General features: G+C 42.8%; 2 protein-coding genes across 6 annotated transcripts; both read right to left on the bottom strand.

The window, feature by feature from the left end:
* Positions 1-1,079: 1,079 nt before the first annotated feature.
* On the bottom strand, positions 1,080-7,776 carry cacng6b (calcium channel, voltage-dependent, gamma subunit 6b). Its single transcript, XM_061082038.1, has 4 exons — positions 7,413-7,776; positions 4,021-4,095; positions 1,438-1,575; positions 1,080-1,300 (listed from the first exon to the last, which is right to left on the bottom strand). Exons 1-4 carry the CDS (start codon positions 7,774-7,776, stop codon positions 1,080-1,082), a joined length of 798 nt encoding a protein of 265 aa, XP_060938021.1.
* An 8,448-nt stretch (positions 7,777-16,224) lies between these two features.
* u2af2a (U2 small nuclear RNA auxiliary factor 2a) lies at positions 16,225-23,979 on the bottom strand. Of its 5 annotated transcripts, XM_061081176.1 has the most exons (14): positions 23,732-23,979; positions 23,397-23,597; positions 22,476-22,617; positions 21,204-21,311; positions 20,033-20,068; positions 19,600-19,706; positions 19,287-19,438; positions 19,027-19,143; positions 18,778-18,934; positions 18,587-18,666; positions 18,328-18,450; positions 17,344-17,430; positions 16,706-16,954; positions 16,225-16,609 (listed from the first exon to the last, which is right to left on the bottom strand). In XM_061081176.1, exons 2-14 carry the CDS (start codon positions 23,443-23,445, stop codon positions 16,475-16,477), a joined length of 1,542 nt encoding a protein of 513 aa, XP_060937159.1. In that variant the 5' UTR covers positions 23,446-23,597; positions 23,732-23,979; the 3' UTR covers positions 16,225-16,474. The 5 variants fall into 5 exon arrangements, with proteins under 5 accessions (XP_060937159.1, XP_060937158.1, XP_060937160.1 ...); XM_061081175.1 differs by having other exon boundaries at positions 23,397-23,979; XM_061081177.1 differs by having other exon boundaries at positions 18,796-18,934; positions 23,397-23,979.
* Between the last annotated feature and the right edge of the window lie 1,320 nt (positions 23,980-25,299).

Raw genomic sequence — 25,299 nt, 5'->3', positions numbered from 1 at the left:
AAATGCAAAAATATTTGAATAAAATCTATAGCAGCCACTAATTATGACTGGTGGTTTGTCTCATAGAGCAGCAAAGGTTTGGTGGTTTTGGTGGATGGATGGGTCGAGCAAATATCGGACTTTTCCACAGTATGCCTGTTTCCTGTTTCCTGTTTCAAAGCAACAGCCAACATCTTTTAATCTATTACATTACTCCTCACAGTTCTTATTGTAGCTCCAATGATGAAGGTTCCTCAACCATGAAAAGTGATTTTAGCATTAATTGCTGTGTTTCTTGTTAACTGTGCCAAGGTCAACATTTCTGTGCTGGAAATGAACCAAACCTTAACCATAGAATTATCAAACGATGAAATAGATTTATTCTTCAACTGTGACGAAGTGTTTCATCCTGAGGATTGATCTAAATGTGCTGCTGCAGTGGGTGTCATTGTAAAGGGCATAGACAAACAACAGAAGCTGCTTTTGGGGGGAGCTATAAAACATATCAATCCTTATAACCATGTTATTGTCATCGATAGCATTATAACAAAAGACCAAAATATCGATATAAGGCTTAAAACACATAATTGATCTGCCTCAGATTTATTTAAATGTTTGTCATTCTCTGCTCTTAAAGAAACGTTTTATTTTGATATATAGTTTTTGTCCATATGACCCAGGCCTAATCATTTTAATTGAACTTTTTATGTTTGTCATTACTTGGCAGAAATGGGCTTTCATATGTGAAAGACAACAAAAAGTTCTATTATAAGTGCCTGAACATTTAGAAAAGATATATACTTATTAGAAGAAATATCTATTAGACTCTTGTTGACGTTAGCACACCATAGAGCCAAAAAAGTTAACAGTCAGTGTCTCCCACTGTTTTCTACTAAACAAAAACACAGAAAAATATTTTCTCATCTTAACTCTAAGGGAATTCCTTATTGTTGCTCATGACTTTTTGTCAAATGTTTGATTAAGACCTCTTATGACTTCTCTGACAAATGAAATGCCAAGAGCAACCTGAAAGTTGCAGCCCTCAGGAAATGGACATTTACACTTAAAGGATACTATATGTACATGTTGGCATTCAAGTGTTAGGTGGTGCTATCCTTGTGTGGCAAGCATTTCTGCCAGGGGCTGAAAGGAAGAGAGAGGATGATGAAGAGGACGCCTCCCAAAATGAGAGCGGCTCCCGCTGAGCCCACGCAGGCCACGGACCAGGACAGCTCGTGGTGCAGAGGTATGGAGTGATCACTGTCCAACAAGGCCAGCACTGACTGGTGGAATATCAGGATAGAGAAGAGAACCAGCACACCTGCACATAGGGACAGAAATACAAGACATTAATTTTTAAGACAAGACCAAAATGATCGTCAACAGGCCGATTAGAGTTATATTATAAGTTACACAGCTTCAATATAAACCCTGATGTCACTCCACAGAAAGTCCCACCTGACAGGATGAAGCTGAAGGCGGCGGGTTTGAGAAAGAAGGGTACTCCCTTGCTCAGAGACATTCCGATACAGATGGAGCCTGTGACCATCATGGTCAGACTCAACAGGGCCAAGATGGCTGCTGCAAGATTCAGATCTGTAAGGGAGAGAGAGCAGAAACTAAAGCTAAACATGTTCTGTGTTTAAATCGCCCTCTTCTAGTCTTGAGGACCAAAACACTTGAGAGTAACTTTTTCACTCGCTTAAACACATTCATTGAGTTCATATAGGGTCAGAACTCTCTCTATGAGAACAGCACAGGCAGCAGGGGCGTTTCGGGCTCAGCATCTTGCCCGAGGACACTTTGGTATGCGGAACAGGGAAGACTGGGGTCGAACCACAAACTATGGTTAGAGGACACCTTCAAAACTGTAGGAAATCTACAAACAACTTTCTCCAACTTGACCTCTCCTGATCCGGTGTGATTGTCTGTGTCCCACCTCCACCGGATGATATCACAGCAAACCTTGGTGAACTAGCACCATTTACTAGGTCCTCAGCTGGAAATCACAGAGGGGTCTTAGCCCAAAGCCGGAGCTCAGAACCCAACATTTAGAAGGTTAAACAATAGTGTTTTTATCATTATGAAACCTAGCCAAGGTCAAGTCTTTTATCTCTCATACAGACTGGGAAGAAATCCTTCGAGCCGTTGTTTCTTCTCGCCTCGACTACTGCACCCCCCTTCATATTGGTCTTACACAGAAATCAATCCACTGTCTACAGTCAGACAAGAATGCTGCCGCTGGGCTTTTAATACAATCCCAAAAATGTGACCATATCACCTCTGTTTTAGCATCCTTGCACTGGCTACGTGTTTATTGATTTTTAAATTCTTTTAATGACTTTTAAAGCTAGGCATGGGCTGCACCCCCAGCTTTTATCTGCCTACGAGCCAGGCAGCCTGAGATCCTCTGGTAAGACATTCCAAAGTCTAGGCTGAAAACCAATAGAGATGGAGCCTTTGCTGTGAGCGCCCCGAACACAAGTAGAATCTGTTACCTGATTTTTTTTTTCACGTTTTAAGACACATCTCTATAAAAAAGCTCATATTGCATGATGTCTTTGACTTTTATTAGCTGTATCTTTATTTTTATTATTTTCTTACTACAAATAATGTTAACAGCACTACTGGTTGATTATATTTGATAGAAGATATAGAAAATATAAAACTACATTAAAACTGAGTGAGTTTTGCCTCTTCCCGTCTTGGCTCTGTTTAAAACAGATTTTATTGGCATTATCAACCTGAACAGGTGCAGCACATATAGAGCAGATCAACACTCAAATGAACCGGTGCCAGTTTACTGGTTTTGAAACCAGTTCAACACAGATGTAATGATTATTTTATTATTAATTTATACCCAGTAGATTTAGCTTTTGTAGGACTGACAGGAAAGAAGACACAAAGTACAAACAGCAATGAAATCAATATAACATATTTCTACTGTCATGAAATTCAAAACAGACATTCCTATCCGTATCAGAATAGATTGGATTTAACTCGTTGATCCCCATGACCTTTCCATCTAGCATCTAAAAATGTTTGTTGTTTAAAATTGTATTTATGACATGTTAAACCTAACCTGCTAGTACAGGATAGGTTAGTCTTATACCTGTGAGGCTGATTCATGCTAATGTCCTGTTTTCCACAGCAGCCACTGGTTTGTGTCTCTGTGATTTTAATTAATCATCATAATTCTGATTTATTTGATATATGTTTGTCAGAGTGTTTTTTGTTGTTGTCATGACATAATACAGCTGGCACAGAGTATTTAGAATTTGAGTTTAATTGGTTGTGGACTGGTGAATGGACTGTATTTATATAACCATATGCACCACCATAAGCAGCGCGGGTCGACACAGCCATCAAGGGCTATTGGAACTTAAGGTGAACAGAACAGTTCACAGAAATTCTGCTTAGAAAAGGCCATTAAATAGCAAACTAGTTTATAATTAAAAAGTACAAGTTGTTGAATGTGATGGTATATTTCTATACATATCCATCCCCATACTGCTTCTCCTCCAGGGTTGTATAATCAAATTTAAAAAAAGACAAAAGTGAACATGTTTATCTTCATGTTAGTGAGATTCATTCCTTCTCTACTGCTACATATCAAACCACACTATATCTTCTCGCCTGAGTAAGTGCCATGAATGTGTGTCATATGTCAGAGGCTCCTTGCATGCACCAACAAGGAAGTTTGAGAAACAGATACAGACTTAATGTTGACTGTGATCTTAAGTATCACGTCTCAGCCAGCTGATCTTCAGACTGCGCTGAAGCCAGCGTCGCCCTGGATGGTAAGGTAAACACATTAATCAGTCTGATAGCTTATGGCTTTGCTCTGGAAAGTGGGTGGCAGCAGAAGTTAATGGGCTAAAACATGCAAAAACCACCAGTATGGTCCTGTGAGCACAGCGGTGAACATCTTTATATTGATAGCAGCTGCTGCGTAACTGTTAGTCTGTATCTGTGTGTGTGTGTATGTGTGTGTGTGTGTGTGTGTGTCTCCAAAAGACAGAGGAAGGTGTAATGTCTCACTCTTGTTAGTCGTCTTCTTGAATATGACTGCATTCTCCCCAGAGGTGAAGAATTTGAAGTAGGTGCAGTTGGATTCTGTTGGTAAAAACAAAAGATCAGACAAAGAGATCAGACGCACACACACACAAATACACACACACACACACACACACACACACACACACACACACACACACACACACACACACACACACACTCCCACACACACTCTTATGGATGGCTGCTGGTCTTCTATGATTTGCCTCCTATGCATCCATGCACTCTGTCCTTCCAGGCATCATTCCTATTTATATCCAAGTATCAAGCATTAGCTGGAATACCCAGAGACACACACCGCTACACACACACACACACACACAATCACAATCACAATCACACACACACACACACACACACATTGCCCAGCACCGCACATATGGTACCGCCAGAGAGGGTGAGAGACAGCAAAACATTGAGGGTGGGAGGCAGAGGGGAAGAGGGGAAGAGGGGGGGGGGGAGGGGGGCAGAGGGTATAGGGGCAGATGGAGGTGCGGCGAGTGAGGGGAAGAGGATACGTGGGGCGAGCGAGGATGGAAGAGGGGGTGCAAGAGATACGGATGGAAGCTCATGGAGAGGGTGAGACGGCAGGGAGAAGGAGGAGTGTTTTCGGGGGGGGGGGGCAGATGGAGGGGTGGTGAGAGAGGGGAGCCACAGATGGAGAAGGAGGTGAGGGGAGATGAGGGGGGGGAGGGAGGAAACAGAGGGGTTGTTTAATACTGCATTACTACACTCTTCCTCAGTCCCGGGTCTGTCCCTCTTCCTTGACCCCCCCCACCCCCACTCCCCCCCCACTCCCCTCTATATTTAGCCAAAAAGTGTGAAGTAGTCAGATTCCACTCGGCTTCACCAGCGCACAAGCAAGACGACCACATGCTTGTGCACATATTCGTCACACACACAAAATATGTTTGGGCCCGCGCACATTTGCAAACATTTCTATCGAAGCAGACCCTTAGTTTATCACCCTACTGATTTTTTAAAACACATTATGCCATCACAGCCAAGTGATCTCCCTGCCGAGGCCCTGGTTATTGAGCCGTCACGTTCCTCTGACAGGCGACGGCCCGGCACCAGGGCCAGAGGCATGTAAAAAACTGGGACGTGAAACCGAGAATCAGAGATGGCAAAAAACAGTTGTTTTCCTCGGCACACAGCTCACGGCCATCTGCGCCGGGCGGCGTGGGCCAACAGTGTGAGGAAGAGTGTCAGCAGCAGACTGGCTGCTCTCGCACACCAACAGGCCGTCTTGGAGGCTCGGAGATGGAGGGTACATCTGCTACTGAGACGCAACACTGGATACAACAACAATCTAGTGACACGTCATTACAGGTGATATAAAGTGTGCGAGTAGTATTTACGAATACGTCTGATCCACGTAGGGTTGCAAAATTCCGGATATATTCAAAGCTGGAAACTTGCCATGGGAATTGACGGGAATTAACGGGAATATACGGGAATTAACGGGAATTAAAGGGAATTAACGGGAATAAACTGGAAATGTTGTGGGTAATTTATACTAACTGTATTTACCTTGTCATATACAGACATAAATATAAACATTTTGTCTTGTCATAGGCTGATTTGAGCCCTGAGGAAACTTTGGGCACTTGACTTAATATGCTTCTGCATCGTTGTGTCATTCTTAACATAGGTCTTTGCACAGTATTTGCAAATGTACACAGCCTTTCCTTCTACATTGGATGGGGTTAAATGTCTCATCACAAGATAGTGCACATGGCATTGTTCTGTAGAATAAGATGAGAAAAAAGTTTGTAAAAAAACACTAATGCAATGCCCGAGATATAAATAGTTAGCCCAACAATTGGAATCGTCTGTAAAAATATTTTACAATTGATGGATAAATGAATGAAAATAGGCTAGATGAACAGATGTGCAATCCTCAATCAGCATGCTAATATATTTTCCCCAGTAATATCATCGAAACTTACCTGACTAGTCCTGCACACTACAGCAGGCCTCAATCAGCCCTGCTGTAGTGTGAAGGATGCTGGGAAATATCTGTGCTTGTGATGGAAGAATGCACAGTAGAGGGTTGAAATTCAACGTGCAGCCTGTGTTGCATTCCATACATCTTTAAAAGAGAGTTTTGAATGATGTTTTTATTGCTCAGCGTTTAATTTGCGTAGTTTTTTTTTTTTTTTAATTCCCAATATTCCCGAGCTTAACTTCCCATGATTTACCGAAAACTTTCCGCCCCTTCGCAACCCTAGATCCACATGATTCTTTTTTGTTTTTTCCTACGCTCCTACTCAGGCGATTTCCTCCGACAGGCCGTGATTCCTGGAGCGGTTCCTCCCAGAGCCGCGCCGCGCCTCTCTCCCTCTTCCAATACCTGCCCCTCACTCCCCTCACTCCGGCTTTTCAGACAGAAATAGGTCATTGTGCAGATAATCGACACACAGTCCCGAGGACCTAACCGCAGTCAAGTCGAATGAAGCGCTCTGAGAGAGGAGCTGTCACAACTCTAAACATGGACGATCATCAGCACAATAAACCTGTGGTCTGCCCCTTTATCACCTGTCTGTACTGTGTGTACAACAAGAGATGATTAGGTGCTCAGTGGAGAGAAAGCCTTCACGTTGGTAACGCTTCACTGCACTGACAGTGTTATGAATCACAAAGATAATATTGTGTAATGCTGGATGTGCCTGCGTGTTGCTTTATGTTGTCACAATAGGAGAAGAACTGCAAACAGCTTCGCCGCGGTCCTCGTTCCGCGGGATCTGTTTCCGAGCGTTGCATTTCTTTAATGATTCAATTTGCACATTATCTGTAGGATGACCTAGATACATATGGATGCAAGCAGCTTCACATACACAAGTCTCCTCTATCTCTGCCTGTGCAAGGCTACAGTGGATGTACGCATACGGCAAACATGCAGGGAAAAAAAGACTCAATATCACAAATGTGTTGCTGACAATTCTTCATATGTTGGTACAATAATAAATAATTTGTGTTTAGACCTTTGGTGATAGCATGATTCCACCTAGTCCCTCATGAGCTCAGATAAAAGACCTACAGATGTGAGCGTACTCCCACAGGGTATATTCCATATTAGCTATGCCTGCTCCCTCTGTTTTCACATCAGTGACGATGGCGAAGGAAAAACTGTGGTGTTTTTTTTTCTTCTTCTTAATGATGTCATCAACAGCCTCTCGCACGCATCTTTATTTGACCGTTTTTCTATTAATTCACTTGCATCCTGAGTCTGATGTTACGTTTGCATGACCGGGCAGTTCAGTTTGCAGGAGAGCAGACACGAGCAGAAACCGACACACACCTCCCAGAGCAGACCAACACACACACACACACGTGGCGGCCAGCGGTCTCACCTCCAGGTAGTTCAGCAGGGCCGCAGGTAGTCCTCTCTGGGTCGATGTCAGCCACCAACAGGGTGCGGATGCAGCCCTTCCACAGGCCGTAGTGGGCCATCTGGCAGGTGTGGTTGCCGCCGAAGTGCTTTGGTTGGGACAGCACCGCCCAGAACTCTGTCCCCATGCCCAACACCGTCAGGGTCACGCCGATGATGGCCACAAAGAAGGCCAGCTTGATCTTCCCCTCCTGGCTGTCACTCATCTTGGGGACTCGCCTCTGTGCCCGTCCACCCTTCTTCCCACCCAGTCCTCCACCTTGTCCACCCGCGGCCACCCCGATCCGACCGTCGTCATTCTCCTGCACAAAGAAGTTGGACCACATGCTGATCCTAAGTGGCCAGGGGGACCAGGGGATGGGGAAATGGACTTAGGACTAGAAAAGGGGAGCAGATAATAGATGATAGAGGATGCAAGAAAGGAACCTAGGTTGTAGATTTGATCATGTGAAAAAGAGGAGATACAGCTATCAACTGTCCTCTGATGGATGAGTAAATTGAGAGAAATTAGAATGAAGAGTGATAATAAACGAGCTGAACACTGACATTAGACAGAAAGATAAATTAATAGAGCTCGGTTAATCAGATATGAAGTAAGGTAATGATGAAATGGGAGGAGAGGGGGAGGCCGGTGCAGGACAGCCCGTGTGTGTTTTCCGTCCAGTCCTCTGAAACAGAGAGAGGAAACACAGGGATGAAAGAGCGGTCGGCACATGCTTCACAAGAGCAAAATCCTTTCATCACCAGCATAATATTTAATTTCCAACAGCTTTATCAGCATCTACAGTATTCCCTCCCTAAAAGCCAAACGACAGGCTCTCCGCCAACAATAGATAAGCCATATGGCGTTTCCCTGAAAGGCAGATTCGGCTTCAGATGAAGAAACAATGGGGCTGGACGAGCTAGTGGAGTTGGTCGGCACAGGCAGGGTCAAGGTGAGAGATTAAACCAAAGCGCCAGACGAGACCACCCATCTTCTGTTTCCCCGGAGGAATTGACAACAGACCTCATCCCCGAGCAGGTAGTAGACTATCCCCGGCTCAGACGTAGAGCCCGGTGGATCCGAGGGGATAATGGGTTGCCACAAATACCTCCCAGTACATGTGGTGGCAATCCCCGGGAATGTGCAGCCAGGAGCGACGCCTGTGAGCGAGTGTGTCAGCGTGCACGTGTGTGACAAATGCACTGTAGATGGGACCTGGCTCATAAAGTCGTTTCTGTTATTCCAAACTGGGGCGTTAGAGCAGCTTAAACAACGTGAGTGACAGGGCCGAACAGCGTCGCCCCTCTGTGCAGGGTGCAGGAGAGGTGATAATTCATACCCGGACCTTTTGACAGAGTGGGGGGGCTGCAGTAATTAACTGTGCTGCTCAGACCAACAGGTCACATAGTGGAGGCGAGAGGCCCGGCCTGTTCGGAAGGCAGCACCAGCCGGCCACACACAGTTGGTAGATCACTTAATTCAGAGGTTTGCGCTGACAGCATCAGAGGTTTTATATAGGCAAGGCACAACATGAGCCCTCTAAGAGTAAATACTGAAATAAACATTAAAGTTGTGCAATGTGTGGCAATGTGATAAAAATAAAAGTACAACAAGAGGAAAAAAAGATCTAATGTCAACGGCAGGGCTGGGAAATAAATAAAAGGGGATTAGTTGGTTTGATTAATTGTTAAGAAAATAAATCTGAAAATCTTTTTGATATGCGATTTTCTGCTTTTCTTAGTTTTTTATTTTTTTTAACTGAAAATGTTTTGAAAAATGTCAGCTTCTGCAAAAATGCGCATTTAGAATTTTTACTACTTCTTTTTACTACTTTTTCAAAAATGTCCTTGCTTAATTACTAACAAATGAACTGGTAAAATAATCTGCAGATGAATGATTATGACCATAATCATTAGTTGAGGCCTCATCTATCTATCTATCTATCTATCTATCTATCTATCTATCTATCTATCTATCTATCTATCTATCTATCTATCTATCTATCTATCTATCTATCTATCTATCTATCTATCTATCTATCTATCTATCTATCTATCTATCTATCTATCTATCTATCTATCTATCTATCTATCTATCTATCTATCTATCTATCTATCTATCTATCTATCTATCTATCTATCTATCTATCTATCTATCTATCTATCTATCTATCTATCTATCTATCTATCTATCTATCTATCTATCTATCTATCTATCTATCTATCTATCTATCTATCTATCTATCTATCTATCTATCTATCTATCTATCTATCCACTACACAACAATAAACTTTTCCTAAGTGCAAAACAAAACCTGAAATAACTTTTTGTGGCAGACTGAAAAATAAATCTGAATCATCTGATAGAGCAAATTTCAGTTGCTACGGACGATCATGTGATCCCTTTAAAGCTGCATGACAGCAGCTAATGGATTATGGGATGTTTTGACCACTAATGGTGTTGACAGAAATTTTGAGTTTTATTACAGCTTGCCTTGAATCATTCATGGACAACAGCACCGAAATGTGAGGAACAATAACACGATAAAGCTTCATCATTGTGATATTATTCTGCTAAAAGCCAACAAAAAGTTATATTATAACAACAACAACGTCGATTTATTGTGTATCTCTGACTGACAGAAACCAGTATGAAGGATACAGCCTTCTTATTGAGAGAGACGACACAAAGCAGAATCTTTGCACGTCGGTGATGAACCAAAGTTTTGGAAAAGCGGCCGTGCAATCCGAATTCTCCTCCAACATTAAGTGTGATGAAGAGCATGAAGAGTGATGAAGAACATGAAGAGTTCAGCCGCTGACAGCCAAGTTAGTAATCTCAGAACTACGGACCTTGATCACATTACATCCATATTGACCAGTGGATGATAGAGCATGCCAGGTCATTCTGATGGGGGGGGGGGGGGTAACTCAGACAAATGCTTTCTTTGTAATTAAGGATTATATGAAGCGGTGCACTCACATGTGTTCCTGTGGTTTGTAATGCAACATCAAGCTGTGGTGCAATGACTGAGCAGCTGAGCAAGAGGACACGTCTGTACAACACAGGCACATCTAATATTGTATAATCGTGGTAAAACTCTGTTTATCGTTTGACCAGCGGCGGCTCTGTCGACACCTTGGTGACACGTGGGCACAAGAAAGCAACAAGCAGCCAATGCACTTGAGCGAAAAAGGAGAATAAGTCTGACCTGTTTGGTGTGTGTTGTTCAGCTCAGGAGGAAGAGGCGCTTGAAACTTAATAGAGGGGTGAGAGTGGTGAGGGGTGAGTTAGTGAGCGAGAGAGGGAGAGAGGGAGAGAGGGAGAGAGGGAGTGAGGGAGAGAGAGAGAGAGAGAGAGAGAGAGAGAGAGAGAGAGGGAAAGGGGGTGGGAAGGAGGTGTGGAAGGGTTATGGAAAGAAAGTGTAACAGGGGAGGGGGCTGTAGCCTGGTTGGTTTACAGTGCTGATGGTTAAATGTGTGTGTCTGTGTGTGTGTGTGTGTGTGTGTGTGTGTATGTGTGTGTGTGTGTGTGTGTGTGTGTGTCCCAGCAGCAGCAGCCTGTTCATACTCTGAACATGTTTGAGCTCTTAAACCAGTGAGCCAAGGTGCTGCAGGGTGGTCCGCTTGTATGACGACAGTCCAGTCCTGCCTGATTAAAAACATGTCTGTAGCTGTGATGGCCTTGCTGTGCCTGTGTGTGTGTGTGTGTGTGTGTGTGTGTGTGTGTCTATTTTGGACAGCCACCTGTTAATGACATTAAGCACGGGGGAAGGAGGAGCTTGTGTTTATACGAGAGGGGCCAGGACAGCGTTTTACAGCAACACAATATACTGTGAGGACACAGAAAATCTGTCACAGGGACACAGAGTGAAAGTGAAGCGGGAATGTGGAAACGTACACGCACGGAGGCCGAGAAACAGAGACAGGAATAGGAGATTGAAGAGGAATAAAACAGTAAACAAGAATATCTGATGCAGAGGCACAAACGGCTGAAAATGAAGAATTTTGAAGGAAAGAAAATGAAAAAAGTTCATCCCCATTTCCTTCCTCAAGGCCCAGAGAGACCCAAGTGGCAGCCTGGTTCTGTGGAAAGCCGTGGCCCAGCCCTGCCTGGTTCTTCCACAGTTTAGGTTACATACGTGGCACAGCAAGGGGAGAGAGAGAGAGAGAGAGGGAGAGAGAGAGAGAGACAGAGAGAGAGGGAGAGAGGGAGAGAGAGAGGCCAACCCCAGCAGCCAGCTATACGCTCGGGGGAGGGGGAGTGTGTGGAAGAGAGGGAGAGAGACAGAACAGGAGAGAATCAGAGAGAGGGGACGAAACAAGCTGTAGGCTGTGACAGGAACATAAACACCTACAATGTCCAGAACAGTCAACTCTTTTTTATCTCTTTTTTCCTTTTTTCTTTCCCAGGAGAGAGAGAGATTGCTGTGAGGCTGCAGTGCTGGATTTTTTTTGGTGCAGTTTGCAGATGGAGGCGTGCAGAGGACACGGCGGCCATGATGAATAGATGGAGCCGGAGGACAGCTATCTGTTCTAATGCACATACAGTATGTGTGTGTGCCTGTTCTTTCAAAACTTGACTTTGTCTCTAATTGTGCCGCCTCCGCCTCGGCTCCTCCATCATGTGAGATTGATAGGAAGTGTCCGCGCACAGTCGAAGGCCATCAATAATCTACAGTATGCTGATGTGAACAATCTTGTCCCCACATCAGTCAAGTGCCGCCGTCAGCAGTGCAGATTTATGCTCGAACACCCTGAGCTGCACACGTGTATGCAGCCATGCGCATATTGCATGAGCATACTTACACATCACAGCTGCATCCATCCCTGACTATCATGCAGCAGAGTTATATAGAGGATAGGGATCTTATATTCTTATTATCCTTTCTTATAAATGCCATGAAAAGACCAACGATTACCCAGTCATATAATAAACATTTTTGCCTTTGGAGCTCAAGCTGAATACACAGTGGCTTATTCCTGTGTGAAGGTTCTCCATTAAACTATTAGAGACAAACTCCAGGGTTGTAAATCCTAGTTATAGAACCAATCCTTTGGCTGTTTCCCCCACTGAGAGATGGTACTATTTACTATTTGTAACCTGCACTAAGGAAATTGTTTTCAAAGGCATTTGTTTGTTAGCAGGGTTACACAAAGATGACTTAATGGACTACGGATCTTGGTGCAGTGTGCACCATGGAGAATCCCATTAAAAGTTTGGTGTTGGTCCAGATCAGAGGGCAGACATTTAATTTGTTTCTTTAATTATTTTTGCTGTTGTTTTTTATCAGCACACACTTTCCTAGAGAATATTTGATGGATCTTGAAGAAAATTATCTGATCTATCTGTATATATTTGTATGATATTTACAAGTGTGTTTCATGAGGGGATTGTCACATACTGCGGAGGTACGTGCTCTTCTGAATGACCTTCTAGTTATGTCTGCTGTGTTGGCAGATTATTTAGCTTTATGAATAAAACAGTCACATATACAGCCCATATATCTAGATTTAGGTCAAATACACCATCATTGGTTTAATGGGAATAGAATTTATCATATCAGTTAATATCGATAATTATGATAAATGTCAAATTCTTTCTAAGTTTAAAGACTGACTTTCACGGCTTTGTGAGCAGAAAATGACAAACACCTGATAAACAGATAATCAGTTTACAAAGCAGAGCAATTGTGTTTGTACAATGCATAAGAAACATATCCACATACATTTCGCCTTTGATGGTGTTAATGAAAAAGGAAATGAAAATGATACTGCAAAACGTGATGTTTTGTTGCCCTGTGTGTTGTATTCCATGTGATTAACAGCATTAATCAGACTGAAGTGCACCACCCCGGTCTCTCACTGCTGTTCCTCTCTGCAGGTGCAGTCTGCCTGCTTCTATACGCTCAACGCAAACCGGTCCATGTTCACAGACTGCCGCATCCAGGCTTCTCCAATATTGCACTCTCCCACTGCTGCAGTGTTGTATCTTTCTGAATGAAGATCAATGGGGAGGCGCTGCCCAGAATGACAATGACGATCACCAGTCTCAAATCCACCACTAGAGGGAGATGACGCATACATACAGTCCTCACTGCCGCAACAGGCCCAGGGAGGCCTGCTGCTAATAACCTTTAAAAGCTCTCGTGTTAAGCAGCCTGGATGCATGAGAGAGGCAGGGTCACTTCTACGTGATACGGCTTCAGCTGCCTGGGAGAGCTGCTGTTTCATCTGCACCCTCAGGGAACGACAGAGCGTCACATCAGTGGCTCCACTGCTGGGTCCTGTGCAGCCGGGTGCAGTGATGCAGATGGAGATGGGCAGTATAAAGCTGACACAGGACATCATTGCATGTCAGAGATTTGTTGCCTTCTTGTCACGGTTTCACAGAAAGTCCCCGATGAATAAGTCCCAGGTGGATGCAGCCTTTATGGCAGTTATTGCTGCTGAGCAATACTCTGGACTCAAGGGGACTGAGGGAAATGTGAGGAAGGGAGAAAAATACAATAACTTCAGTTGATTTCTGGGGACAGAGGTCACAGGAAGCACAGATGCTTTTGTAATGTGAGAGAGATACAACTCTTAAGCAATTGATAGATTAGATTAATAAGTGTGTGCATGGCTTCTGTATATTTGAACAGAAGAGAATCGAGCAAATGACAAACAAAAGTGAAGCTCAATATGTAGGGAAAGGAAAAATGCCTGAGTGACTGAAATGTTCCTCTGAAAGGTAAATTAGATGACTGAAGTTGAGCAGAAGGATTCTAGATAGTATTAAATAACCTTAAAATGACCTGGGAATATTATATTATACATATTTTGGTGCTGGAACTTGACTTTCCGGAAATAAAGGAGCGAATAAGTTGCCAGGTAAATATTCTGAAGGAGTTGTGGAAAATAATTTACTATGCTGCAGTGTTTTATCTTTTTTCACTGTAAAATAGCTCCATCCTTCGGACATCACTATTAACTGCAGGAATTTATAATCAACTGAATAGAACTGACTGGACATGACTCCACAATTAACTGAACGTCATAATTTCACCGGTGGAATGAAGCTGTGTTGCACTCTGGTGGCTGTTCATGAAAAAAAGGAAGCAAAGAGAAATAAGACATCATGTAAATTCAGTTTTAATCAACATTTGAAAACAAATTGGACAAATGAAAGACTGTTTCTGCTTTTATTAACTAGATGTGGGTTTAGGTTTTAAATCATTTAAGAAATCACATTTTTTTTCAGAGAGAAAAAAAAAAGAAAATAAATGACACAGTGACACTGAAAAAAGCAGATTTTCAGAAAGTAAGGAGTAACATCTCAAAAGTGTTATCACTGACACAACCTCTCTTCAGCGCTGTCTTAAGCAACCCAAAGTATCAAAGGAAAGCAAGTCTCAAGCCCGTACACGTGGTCCTCAGAAAGAAAAAGGGCAGAGGATGAGGGAGATGAGAGAAAAGCAGATTTTAAATACATGCCGACAGTTTCAAACACTCCCGACAACAACTAGTGAAAATACTCCCATGGCTAACATAAAAGCACATCAGAATAGTAAAATGTGAAAAAAAGCTTGACTTTAAGGTGTATAATATGAGTTCTGCCGCCTTTCATTAGATGTCAGAATTGCAGTGATTACGTTTGATTCTTCAATGTGGTCGAGCTATCAGTTTATCTGGATTTTTAACAAATAATGCTAGAAAGATGAAACAGCTGTGGTGTTTTGTTTTCACTCTAGCACAACACGAGTCGCGTGTGTTCGTTACACGTTTATTTGGTCTTGTCAAAGAGGTGAAATGTCACAAACCCCCAAAAAAGGTTTCAATACACTTTAGAAGCCGTTCTGCAAAGACACATCAACGGATACTGGTGACGTGAGACTAAAGCATGAGTGACATTTATGAACATAGAGACATCATCGTTACAGGTGCCGAATTTTACTTCTTTAGAATTGGATGTTTAACATTAAGGCTTTTTGGTTAGGAAGAGATAAATCCACATTATGATCCAATCTGTTCACCTCTCCCAGTCTCTTTGTTTCCTCTTCAATTAAACCGGACTGAGCTGCTGAGACATTAAACAATCTCCCCTGATAAAAGCTGTGCACAAAAGATGGCCGTGAAAAAGTTTACAGGACGTAGTAAAGAAAAGCAAACATGTGTATTGAAAATGTTTTTTCTGCAGTTCATGATGAAAGTCTGCTGCCTGAATATGAGGCGATATTACAGCTCAGATCAGAGAAGCTAAACACAGGATCGGAACACGTACAGCTGACATTCAGATAGAGTCCAATTAGACAACCGTCTCTCTAACAATCGTCCTGAGGGGGGCAGTAGTCAGATGAGAATAAAGGAACATCAGGAAATGTCCAAACATAAAAAATAAAAATCCAGTAATGAACAAATATCCCCTTGGCTTTCTAATGATGGCAAAACTGAGGTTGATGTTACAGCTACTGTATATCTACATTATGTGGTCAAACGAAAACACCCTCATCTTCCTCTCCTTCTCCCCCACGTCTCCCTTTCACAAACACATCTCCATCCAATCAAAACAGTCCAATTGGTTTCCTACTGCGACTCCCTCCTAATGTACTTAAAACAGGCTACCTCCATTTAAATACAAACCTTTAGGTGTGGTACCCCCCACCCCCCACCCCTCCTCCCACCCCGAACGACATCCCTGTTTCACAAAGTATAAAAATGTTTGACCCCGACCTGGACCCGTTATTACACACATTTCTCAAAATTCTTTGATGCCAACCCACCCACTCCCCCCCTCCTCCCACCCACCCAAACCTACAACCCCTCTTTTATTTTGGATTTAAACCCTCCCCACGTTTCTCCTGTTCCAAATTTCAAATAACTGTTTAACTGCTGGACATTTCACGTAGATCTCAAATGATAAATTGGATGTCACCATTTGTCAAACTCTTAATATTCTCAAATCTACTTGAAATGTAGCTCTACCAAATCACTCAGGGGCCTGATTTGGAATAGGCAGTACATACACCCCCCCACCCCCTCCCTCTTTACTTCATGCTTCCTCTACCAGAAGTCTCGGCGGTGATAAGCGTCTGGATCGCAGTATTTGGTCACCACCACCCTGTTGGCAAACTTCCGTCCTGTCAGCCCCTGCATGGCCTTCTGGGAGTCAAAGACGGATGTGAATTCCACAAAGATCTACAAAGTAAAAGAGAGACAACAGATTAATTTAATGACTTAACGCATTAGATACATTTTTATCATAGAATTTACATTTAGACAAATCTAACATACCTTGCCAGTCCCAGGCACTTCCAGGCCGTCCACAGGTCGAGGGATCTCAATGCTCTTGACTTGGCCGTACTTGCTGCACTCGTCTTTGACGTCCTCCACGATCTCCTCATATTCCTCATCGTCAATCAGCTCTTCGGGGGCCACCATGTTCATCAGACACAGCACCTCAGTGGGCAGGCCACCCATCTGAGACACTGAGCTGTTCATACCTGGCACCTGCAGCGTCACGGGAGTCTGGTTCATACTTGTCTGAAAGGAGAGATTGAAGTTTTATGTTTGGCAGAAGGACATCGACAATGTCATTCAGTGTAGACGTCATTTAGCCAAAACAGAACAGACTAGATTTTCCCTACTGCTCCCACTGTCAAGAAAACCTTTTAAGTTTTGGCTCACATGAAACAAAACATTTCCTCACTCACTTAAATGTCAGCCAGGCACGGATGTTTGCATAATAGTCAATACCTGATGTGTATTTCAAATCTCTTCTTGCTCGTAATATACTTCAATATTAAGTGATGGTTACATAACAAATTCAGATGTGCACTTGTGTCCAGAATACGATCTTCAGAAACTCTAAAGACCCCCCCCCCCCCCCCCCCCCCACGCTGCTGTCATCTGTCCAGCTCCTGGACACTCACCAGAGTGGCGTTCTTGGATCCCACACTTGCTCTTTGCACCAGGAGCTTCTTGTCTCCCAGCTGCATGCCATTCAGCCCAGCAATAGCCTGTAATGATAATGAAAATTCAAAATATAAATCTGTGGAAGATTAACATGACAATTAGTTTGACAGTTATTTATAGAATCCTCAAGTTGACGTTTCCATCAATGTCAGTCCAGATTGGTAAAATGAACCGAGGAATTTTACAAAAAGTACAATACGTGTAATGTAATTATTGATTTGACTGTTGATCTTGTTCTGCTTTATTTGGGTTGTACGGTGTTATTGTGCAAGTCAGAATAAAGTATTTTATAACGCCTTGATCCGTCTTTAACTCTGTAGCCTAAGTATCAGGAAGTGGAACAAAGACTCAGTTTCTCCTGTTTTGTTTCACTGGAAACTGAGATGAGATAAAGCTCTGATCAAGGTAAGGCAGCTCCCAAGAATCAATGCCACTATGGGCAATAGTTTTTAGTTGTGAGGGAATTTTTAGCTTTAGCTCTTATGTGTTAGGTTGGTCTTTGCACCTCTCACGGAGGACTGCATGAGGCCCTATCCCCAGGGGAGCTTGGATGAAGGTCAGATATGAGCCGCCAGACATCTGCTTTTTGTTTACCGTTAGAACAGAGCCTGTTTTGCTGCACACATACTCCCTCCCCTCCTGGCAATACCCAATGCCAGGTTTTAGATAAAGGGCAAACTAACAGTAAATTGTAATATCTACACTCAGGGATTTTCAAAGGTGCGTGACAAGGAGGCTTCAACTTTTCTCTGACTTAGAGCAGAGGTAATTGCTCATGGATCTCTGTTAACGCTGTTGTGTATCAAAAATGCAATTAAATGTTCTGCATTCACCAGCTTCCAGGAAACTTCCATCACATTCATTCTGACAGTATTCCTTTTACGCTCACTTAAATTGAGGGGTAATCTCTGTAAATAGAGTTTTTCTGTTTCAATGCTCACCTGGTCATTCAGGTTGACATCAACATATTCACAGAAAGCATATCCTTTAGATAAGCCTGTGGCACTGTCTTTCACCAGGTTGAAGGCCTTCAGAGGACCAAATGACGTCAACAGCTCCTTCACCTATGACACAACAGAACAAAGAGTATAATCAACAGTTAAAAGGGGAGTTAAGACTGCTTCCGAAAGGAATTAGTGCAGTTAGAGTGTGATATACAAGTTGTATTCCAGTTTGTTGTTTAATGCAGAAAATACTGACCTGGTCATCATTCAGGTAGTTGGGCAAGCCACCAATGAAGAGCTTGTGAGCCGAGTCAGGCACCACTGTTGACACCACACCTACATGAGACACAACGACACACAAACAGATTAACAGAGAAGCACATGGAGCTGCTGTATAGATAATTTGGTGACTTATGAATTATGCCACAAGAACTGAGGGTTAAAAACCATTAATTGTCTGTGTACCAGGCACATAGACACTGGGATTCTCGCTCATGCCCGGCAGAGGTTGGTAATCATGGGGACGGCGAATTTTGAGGCTCTGGCCTTGAAAGATGATGCCATCAAAGGCCATTGCCTGTGTGGTTTCATCCACTGAACGAAACTACACAGGAGTAAATTAGTTAATACATTGGCAAGTTTTGTGCAAAACACTCAAGGTGAACAAATTGCATGTTTATGAAGGTCTCATCACACCTCAAGGAAGGCAAAATTCTTATCCTGATTGATCTGTACTGCAAGGACAGGGTTTCCAGGGGCCTGAGTTAGACCACCCAAACGCATTTGGGCATTGAAGAAGTCCATCATGGATTCCTATATGAAAGAGAGAGAGGGGACTTCAAATTATTTCAATTGATGGTGAAACTATTAAAAACACAAATATGAAACAGAGATCTGATACTCTAATGCATTCTAACACCTTGTTTTAAAAGTCAAATCAATATCCGGTTCCTCACCTCTGTGATACCAAAGGGGATGTTGCCGACGTAGAGCCGGCGGGCCTGCCGGGTCATCTGGCTGCCCACTACAGGTACTGGGGTGGGAGTAACAGCCAGGCCATCTGGAGTCATGGTTGGCAGGAGGGCTGTGGCTGGGATCTGGCCTGCAGCTGAGGAGCAAAGACAAAAACAGGCAACAATCTATTTACTTGTTTATATTGGACAGTGGCTTGATGTACTGCAGCAAAATAAAGTTGCACCAACTACGGCAGAACACGTTTTCAACTCTGAAAACACAAGCATGAATCAAATAAGCCACATGGGATGTTACCTTGCATGGCTTTGTACTGCAAGGGAGTGATGTGTTCAAAACCAGGTGGAGGAACATCCCAGTACTTCTTCACCTTATTCTTCTTCTTCTCACGGTGTGGAGAACGGCTGGTGGAGTAGGAGCGGGCAGGTGAAATAAAAGCATAACAACTAGAACACGAACATTTATCTCTCATTGGGTCAGCAGTAAACTACCCGAGCTGATGACAGGTCATGTCCTAAAAATGTATACTACAAAATAGTTACTTTTGGGTGAACTTGCATCAGTCACAGTATTGTAAAACTGATGCTAAAGGGAAAAGAAGGGATAGAAAACCCAGTCCAGGCAGACATCTACTTAATGAGTCAACATTATGTAGAATCAGAGGCAGATCATTAATTTGCAGTTTTTGCAAAGATGCACAAACCAGTTTTGTGTTAGTTTTCTGTATTACCTTCCAGCATTTTCCTGGGGGAAGCTGGTTGGTGAGCTGAAATGACATTGGAAGGGTTTCAAATTTCTTTCAAATCCATCATGACATTTACTAACATTCCTACTACAAAAAAATAGAACCCATATTTCTATGAAAAGCTATCAGGGGCCTGGGTGATCCTCAATTTTCTGAAAGCTCCTTTAGAGTTCAGAAGATTGACCAGCACATTGGCACTGGTCAGTCTGATGAAGACTCAAATCTGGATTGGTAATGTGACAGGCTAGCCAATCTACTCAATTAAATTCTAGGTTATTCATGTCTTTACATCTTAGTGCACGTACAACATCATACAGCAGCAGTGCGCTGGTAGGCTTTTACATTTTGTGAGAAGAGAGCTAACACAGCATGGAGGGAGCTAACAACAAACAGTCAGCAGATTGGAGGTATGTCACGCTTGCTATGCCAACAACTTCTACAGCTAAAAATGATCTGAGTCCTTTCCACACAGTACGGCATAAAACTTATTAATTAAAGACTGGCAGTGGATTGGTTATTAGTATCTAGCGACACCCAATATACAGATATCGGTATCAGAACTGAGAGCGTTGATTTAGCGAATACCTTCATTCAATGAGTCATTGCCAACATGTAATACCACAAATGATATCCTTAAAAACACAGCAGCTGCAAAGAAGAGGGGTCAGATTTCACATCCTCTGACCAGGGGCTCACATTGGGTGGACCTGAGAGCTTAAATTTGTGCCAACAGACCAGAAGCAACAGTCAAGCAGAAGAAGAGAGTAGGCCAAATTTACAAATGTACTTGTTAGGGCTTGGCAATATCGCTTAAAATCAACATGAGGAGTATTTTAAACTTTACCTCAATAGCGATTCATGAATAATTTTTCAAAGTGTTTAAATACGTGTCTCCTAAACTGTGAATCAAACGAACAAAGTAAACTTCAAGTCCTGTAGCCTACGTGTTCAAATTGTTTGGTTTAGTGCTGGTGTTATTTTTTAACGTGTAATGTGAGCCCAGGTCAGTGGAGAAGTGAGGAGGGGGAACATACAACAGGGTGCAAGCACACACACAAGCGTCCACTCTCGCTGGAGTGAACGCCATTTACGTTCACCATTTGTAAACTGTAGTGTTTGGTTCAGGGTTAAAAAAAAATAACAAACTGTCAATAACCGTGTCTGTAGACTCTCCATGTTCTCTGAGTCTCTTCCCTCCTTTCCAGATACAAAAACACGCATGCGCGCAGGAGCTTTCTGGATGGGCGGGGGGGTTTGCTGTCTGCTGTGAGAGGGGCATGAGAAGAGAGAAGCCAAATTCAAAGAGAATTTCATACTGATGGCTTAAAACATTCACGTGACAATTTATACTTGATGGTAGCGATAGTCATTTTATACATTGCACGCGGTGCAAACCGATTAACATTGAGTATATTCAATATAATGCCCACCCCTATTGGTAAGCATGTTTTTCATTAACTTGCACCCAGCTCGTCTAAATCATATCCAAAACGATGCCCAGGAGTTAAGCATCCAAAAGCAAGCATGTTTCCCTGACAACAGACAGGTTTGTCAGGGAGGTAGGCAGTTGGCACTGGTGCTGGCATTGTTCTGTAATTCCCACAGCATAAGGTCTTTAGATAGTCATCAAAAATGTATCTCATGCTCATCGTAAGACAACAGACAAACTGCATGTATCACCTTTGATGTTTTTCAAACAAAGGAGTGTTGTGGCAATGCGATAAGTCGGTGTGCCAGGGCACTTAGAGACAGAGAACATAAAAATATTATTGTAATGGACTGTATATAAGTCCATTTGTTATTGACATAATATTAGAGGGATAAATGTAAGATAAAGAGTAGTCAGTTTTCAGTGATTTAACTCTAGGAGTCCAGCTAACATGTCTAATGTCAATACAAAATATATATCATTGATCAATGGAAACACTTTGAGATTTAAGGTCACATTTTTCATTCACATTTTTTCACAGCTCTCAAACTGTCTGTTGTCCAGAATGAAGGTAGGGCTTTAGTTTTTTCAATTTTGGGTCTATGTGCATTTGCAGAGATTCAAATTTGCAGCCATGTACAGAACAGTAGGAGGATGGTGATATGCAAAGATCAAATGAAGTGTGCTAAAGACATGCTTGCGTGGCAAAAAGCCTGTACGCGTGTAGTGAGTGTCCGAGTAATGACAACTCTCATAAGTGAGTGCAGCTCCGTTCTCAATGTTTGCTCTTGGAGTGAAACTGCATTCGAGTAAAAATGTACTTTGAGCTTTTTTAAATTAATGTGATCAAAATCCTTCTTGACTGTTAAGGGTGTGCAGGGTCTACACACTTTCCCCCCTAGTGGTAATGATACGAACTGCACAGCCAGTGAAGGGGAATGCCTGATGCTCTTACACATGAGATTTCTGGTTCAGGTGCAATTGTATGGACAAACTTACCTGCGCCTGTGCCTGCGCTCCTTACTGTCCCCACGGCGGTCCCTGCTGCGTCTGTCCCTGTCTCTGCTCCTCCTTTTCCTGTCTCTGCTGCGGCTGCGGGAGGAGGACCGGCGGTGGTGGCGGTTCTCTTTGTCCCTTTCAGCTGCAGATCAAGTGTTTATTGACATCACAGAAGATGAAAACATAGTCTTAAAACACGTGGTTAGCTGATCAAACAATAGAAATACAACAAAAAAATACCCATCAATATCACAGGGAACATCTGCATAGCTTTCACCTAGAAGACTAATCTTACACAATTGTATATTAAATGAACAAATATGCCCACTAATACACAATATACTTCTCATGATATTACAAAGTCTGGTAAATGGTAGGAGTTCTGTAGCAAAACCAGACACATGTGGAGCTTTCGTTTGAAATCACAATTTGTCAAGCTGAACATGGAAGTGTTGAATAAGGCGCATAACAAACATCTATGTAAAAGTGGGTGAAAGGGTGCGAGCTGTGGTTGGTGTCTTTAAACTGGGAACATTAACCGGTAAATAACACTGGGTATGTTAAATGGATGCAACAGCTGCAAATATTACATGCTCGCTGTGCAAGTATAGGGTCAGCTGGCAGTGGCAGCAGCAAAACCATGATATAGACTGCCCCTGCCTTCACGAATCAATGTCAATTGACATTTGAACACAACAGAAACATATATGCTTATAATACTAATATTTGTTGTATACAACTATATACAACTACGTGTGTACAACTACGTCGTATCCCCTAGGGTGCTAAACCGTGGGCTAGCGTACTTCCAGTGTTCCAGCAAATAGACATGTCCGTGTCGGACCAAAATGGTAGCGGTGACTCCAAGTGAAAGAACCGCGTAGCGCTTTAAATAACTGATGTAGAAACTGCTATATTTACCTTGTTTGTTCTCAGAGAGCTGCCTCTCGAATTCGTCGAAGTCCGACATCTCTGGGATCTGGAGGCTGCTTCGCTCCCGGTGACTGCGTTGTTCACTTGGCGTTGTGGCTAGCTCAAGCTAGCAGCTAGGTGGGCAACACTTTTAAAAACAAGCGTCTCGCCTGTGCAGCGGAGGTAAGTTAGCTACAACCAGCGGCCGGCCTTTCAAAGGAATTAACAAAAAGAGTTAAAGGCTGCACACATACAAGGCGTGGTGCGAATTCACAACGTCACAGACAGAATCGTTGAAAAAGGGAAACGTGTGCGCATGGGTTAGCCTGCTAACGTTAGCTTACTAGCTTGTAGCAAAGTCCAGGAGGACGGGCCTGCTGGTGCGGAGCCTCGTTAGCCAGCTAGCGAGCACGAATCCCGAATGAATGAGAGTCGTCACCGAGCCAAACGGATATCCGGGCGGATCAGTGGCCCGCGAGGCGCCGTCGTTCGGCTTAACGAGTAAAATGTGTTCGCTGATAAAAGGTTCGAGCCCGACGAAAACAATAAAGGTTTCGCTATGCCCGCTTCTTTACCCGTCTCCCAGGTTCCCCGTGACACCGGAAGTTGATGACGACAGGTTTCCGGCGAGTGAAGAGAAAGAAGGCAGAAGCGCAGGTCACACAGAAGGAGTTTATATTTACTCTATACTGATAAATATATACAATTCTATCATCGGTTAGAAAATTATAATGATTAAAAAAAACTGAACTTAAACAATCACATTTACTTAAACAAATGACATCTCGTTTTAATAGACAGTACATGCAGTGTCTTTGTCCAAGAGCAGAACAGTGTTCTTCTAGCTGAAAGACCTTTTACCGCATAATGTAGTAGTTCAGTTACTACACCACACAAAGGGCCTAGTCATACCACAAGAGGCACTTGAATTAAATTGCATTCCACCATGACAAAGATCATATATGCCAGTTTGTCAGTAGCTCAATCTACATGGAGTACTTGTGGTATTTTTTGTTTCTCCTACAATTAACGTGCTTTATCATGTTCAATAAAATGTGTCTACAGGGTCACAGACGCCATCAGGACATCATCACGTTCAACATGCAATGGATCATGGTAGCAGTGCAAAAACAAAATACATCACCCATTCAACCTGATCAAAGGACACAGATCTTGGCACAATGAGAGAATGCATGGTGATTTATAACAGAATAAGAAATACGCTTTATATGTAAGGAATCAAATGTTTTAATCACATTTCTGTCTTCGCAGTACAGACCATGAATCATAAGCATTTGCCTTCTGTGAGTGAGGTTGGATCTTACAGCTTAATAAATATACATGTTTGGTAAGAAATCAACTGTGTTCACGACATTTGATTTTCAATATACATTTGTTGAATAACTGCCATTGTGTGAGATACACATTTTACTCCATATACATGAATATGAGACGGAAAAATTAGACGGGTTATTGTTTTCTAATACACTGCACCTTGTTATGGTTTTGCCAGGTCTGCTTAGCAGTTGCTATGCACCTTACACACATGAGTAGGAGAACCAGTCAATATTTAGTTTCATGAAAATGCTCCATTAAATAATGACACTTGAAGCCGTAAGTCAGTGTATTCCACGGTACCCTGTTTGAAATAAGAGTTCATATCATGTCACTGTACTGGCATGGACACCACACATTATCATACAATTTGCTGCTTTGAAAATTATGAATTTTGACAAGACCTGTATAAACAACAGCTTTGTCAAAGAGCTTGTATCACATGAATCTGCAGAGACACACTGGGAAGCAATAACACATCCTCTGTGTGCACATGCTAGCTGCTTCTACTGATGCTGTAACTCACACTGTACATGATTTGTGATTAAAAAGAATTCACAAAGAAGCAAAAGTTACA

The sequence above is a fragment of the Limanda limanda genome, chromosome 11 (genome assembly GCF_963576545.1).
Source record: "Limanda limanda chromosome 11, fLimLim1.1, whole genome shotgun sequence".
Taxonomy (NCBI): domain Eukaryota; kingdom Metazoa; phylum Chordata; class Actinopteri; order Pleuronectiformes; family Pleuronectidae; genus Limanda; species Limanda limanda.
Note: the sequence above shows the minus strand (reverse complement) of the source record. Positions and strands in the feature narration are given on the sequence as shown.

What these genes read in the sequence shown, in the direction of transcription:
- cacng6b (XM_061082038.1), bottom strand. Translation starts at nt 7,776, where the DNA reads ATGTGGTCCAACTTCTTTGTGCAGGAGAATGACGACGGTCGGATCGGG. An exon ending in CCCTGCTGAACTACCTGGAG is followed by an intron (nt 4,096 to 7,412) that starts GTGAGACCGCTG and finishes TTTTACCAACAG; the next exon opens with AATCCAACTGCACCTACTTC. An exon ending in CAAGAAGACGACTAACAAGA is followed by an intron (nt 1,576 to 4,020) that starts GTGAGACATTAC and finishes TCTCCCTTACAG; the next exon opens with ATCTGAATCTTGCAGCAGCC.
- u2af2a (XM_061081175.1), bottom strand. Translation starts at nt 23,445, where the DNA reads ATGTCGGACTTCGACGAATTCGAGAGGCAGCTCTCTGAGAACAAACAA. An exon ending in GCAGTACAAAGCCATGCAAG is followed by an intron (nt 19,439 to 19,599) that starts GTAACATCCCAT and finishes TTTGCTCCTCAG; the next exon opens with CTGCAGGCCAGATCCCAGCC. An exon ending in ACTACCTGAATGATGACCAG is followed by an intron (nt 18,451 to 18,586) that starts GTCAGTATTTTC and finishes GTTGTGTCATAG; the next exon opens with GTGAAGGAGCTGTTGACGTC.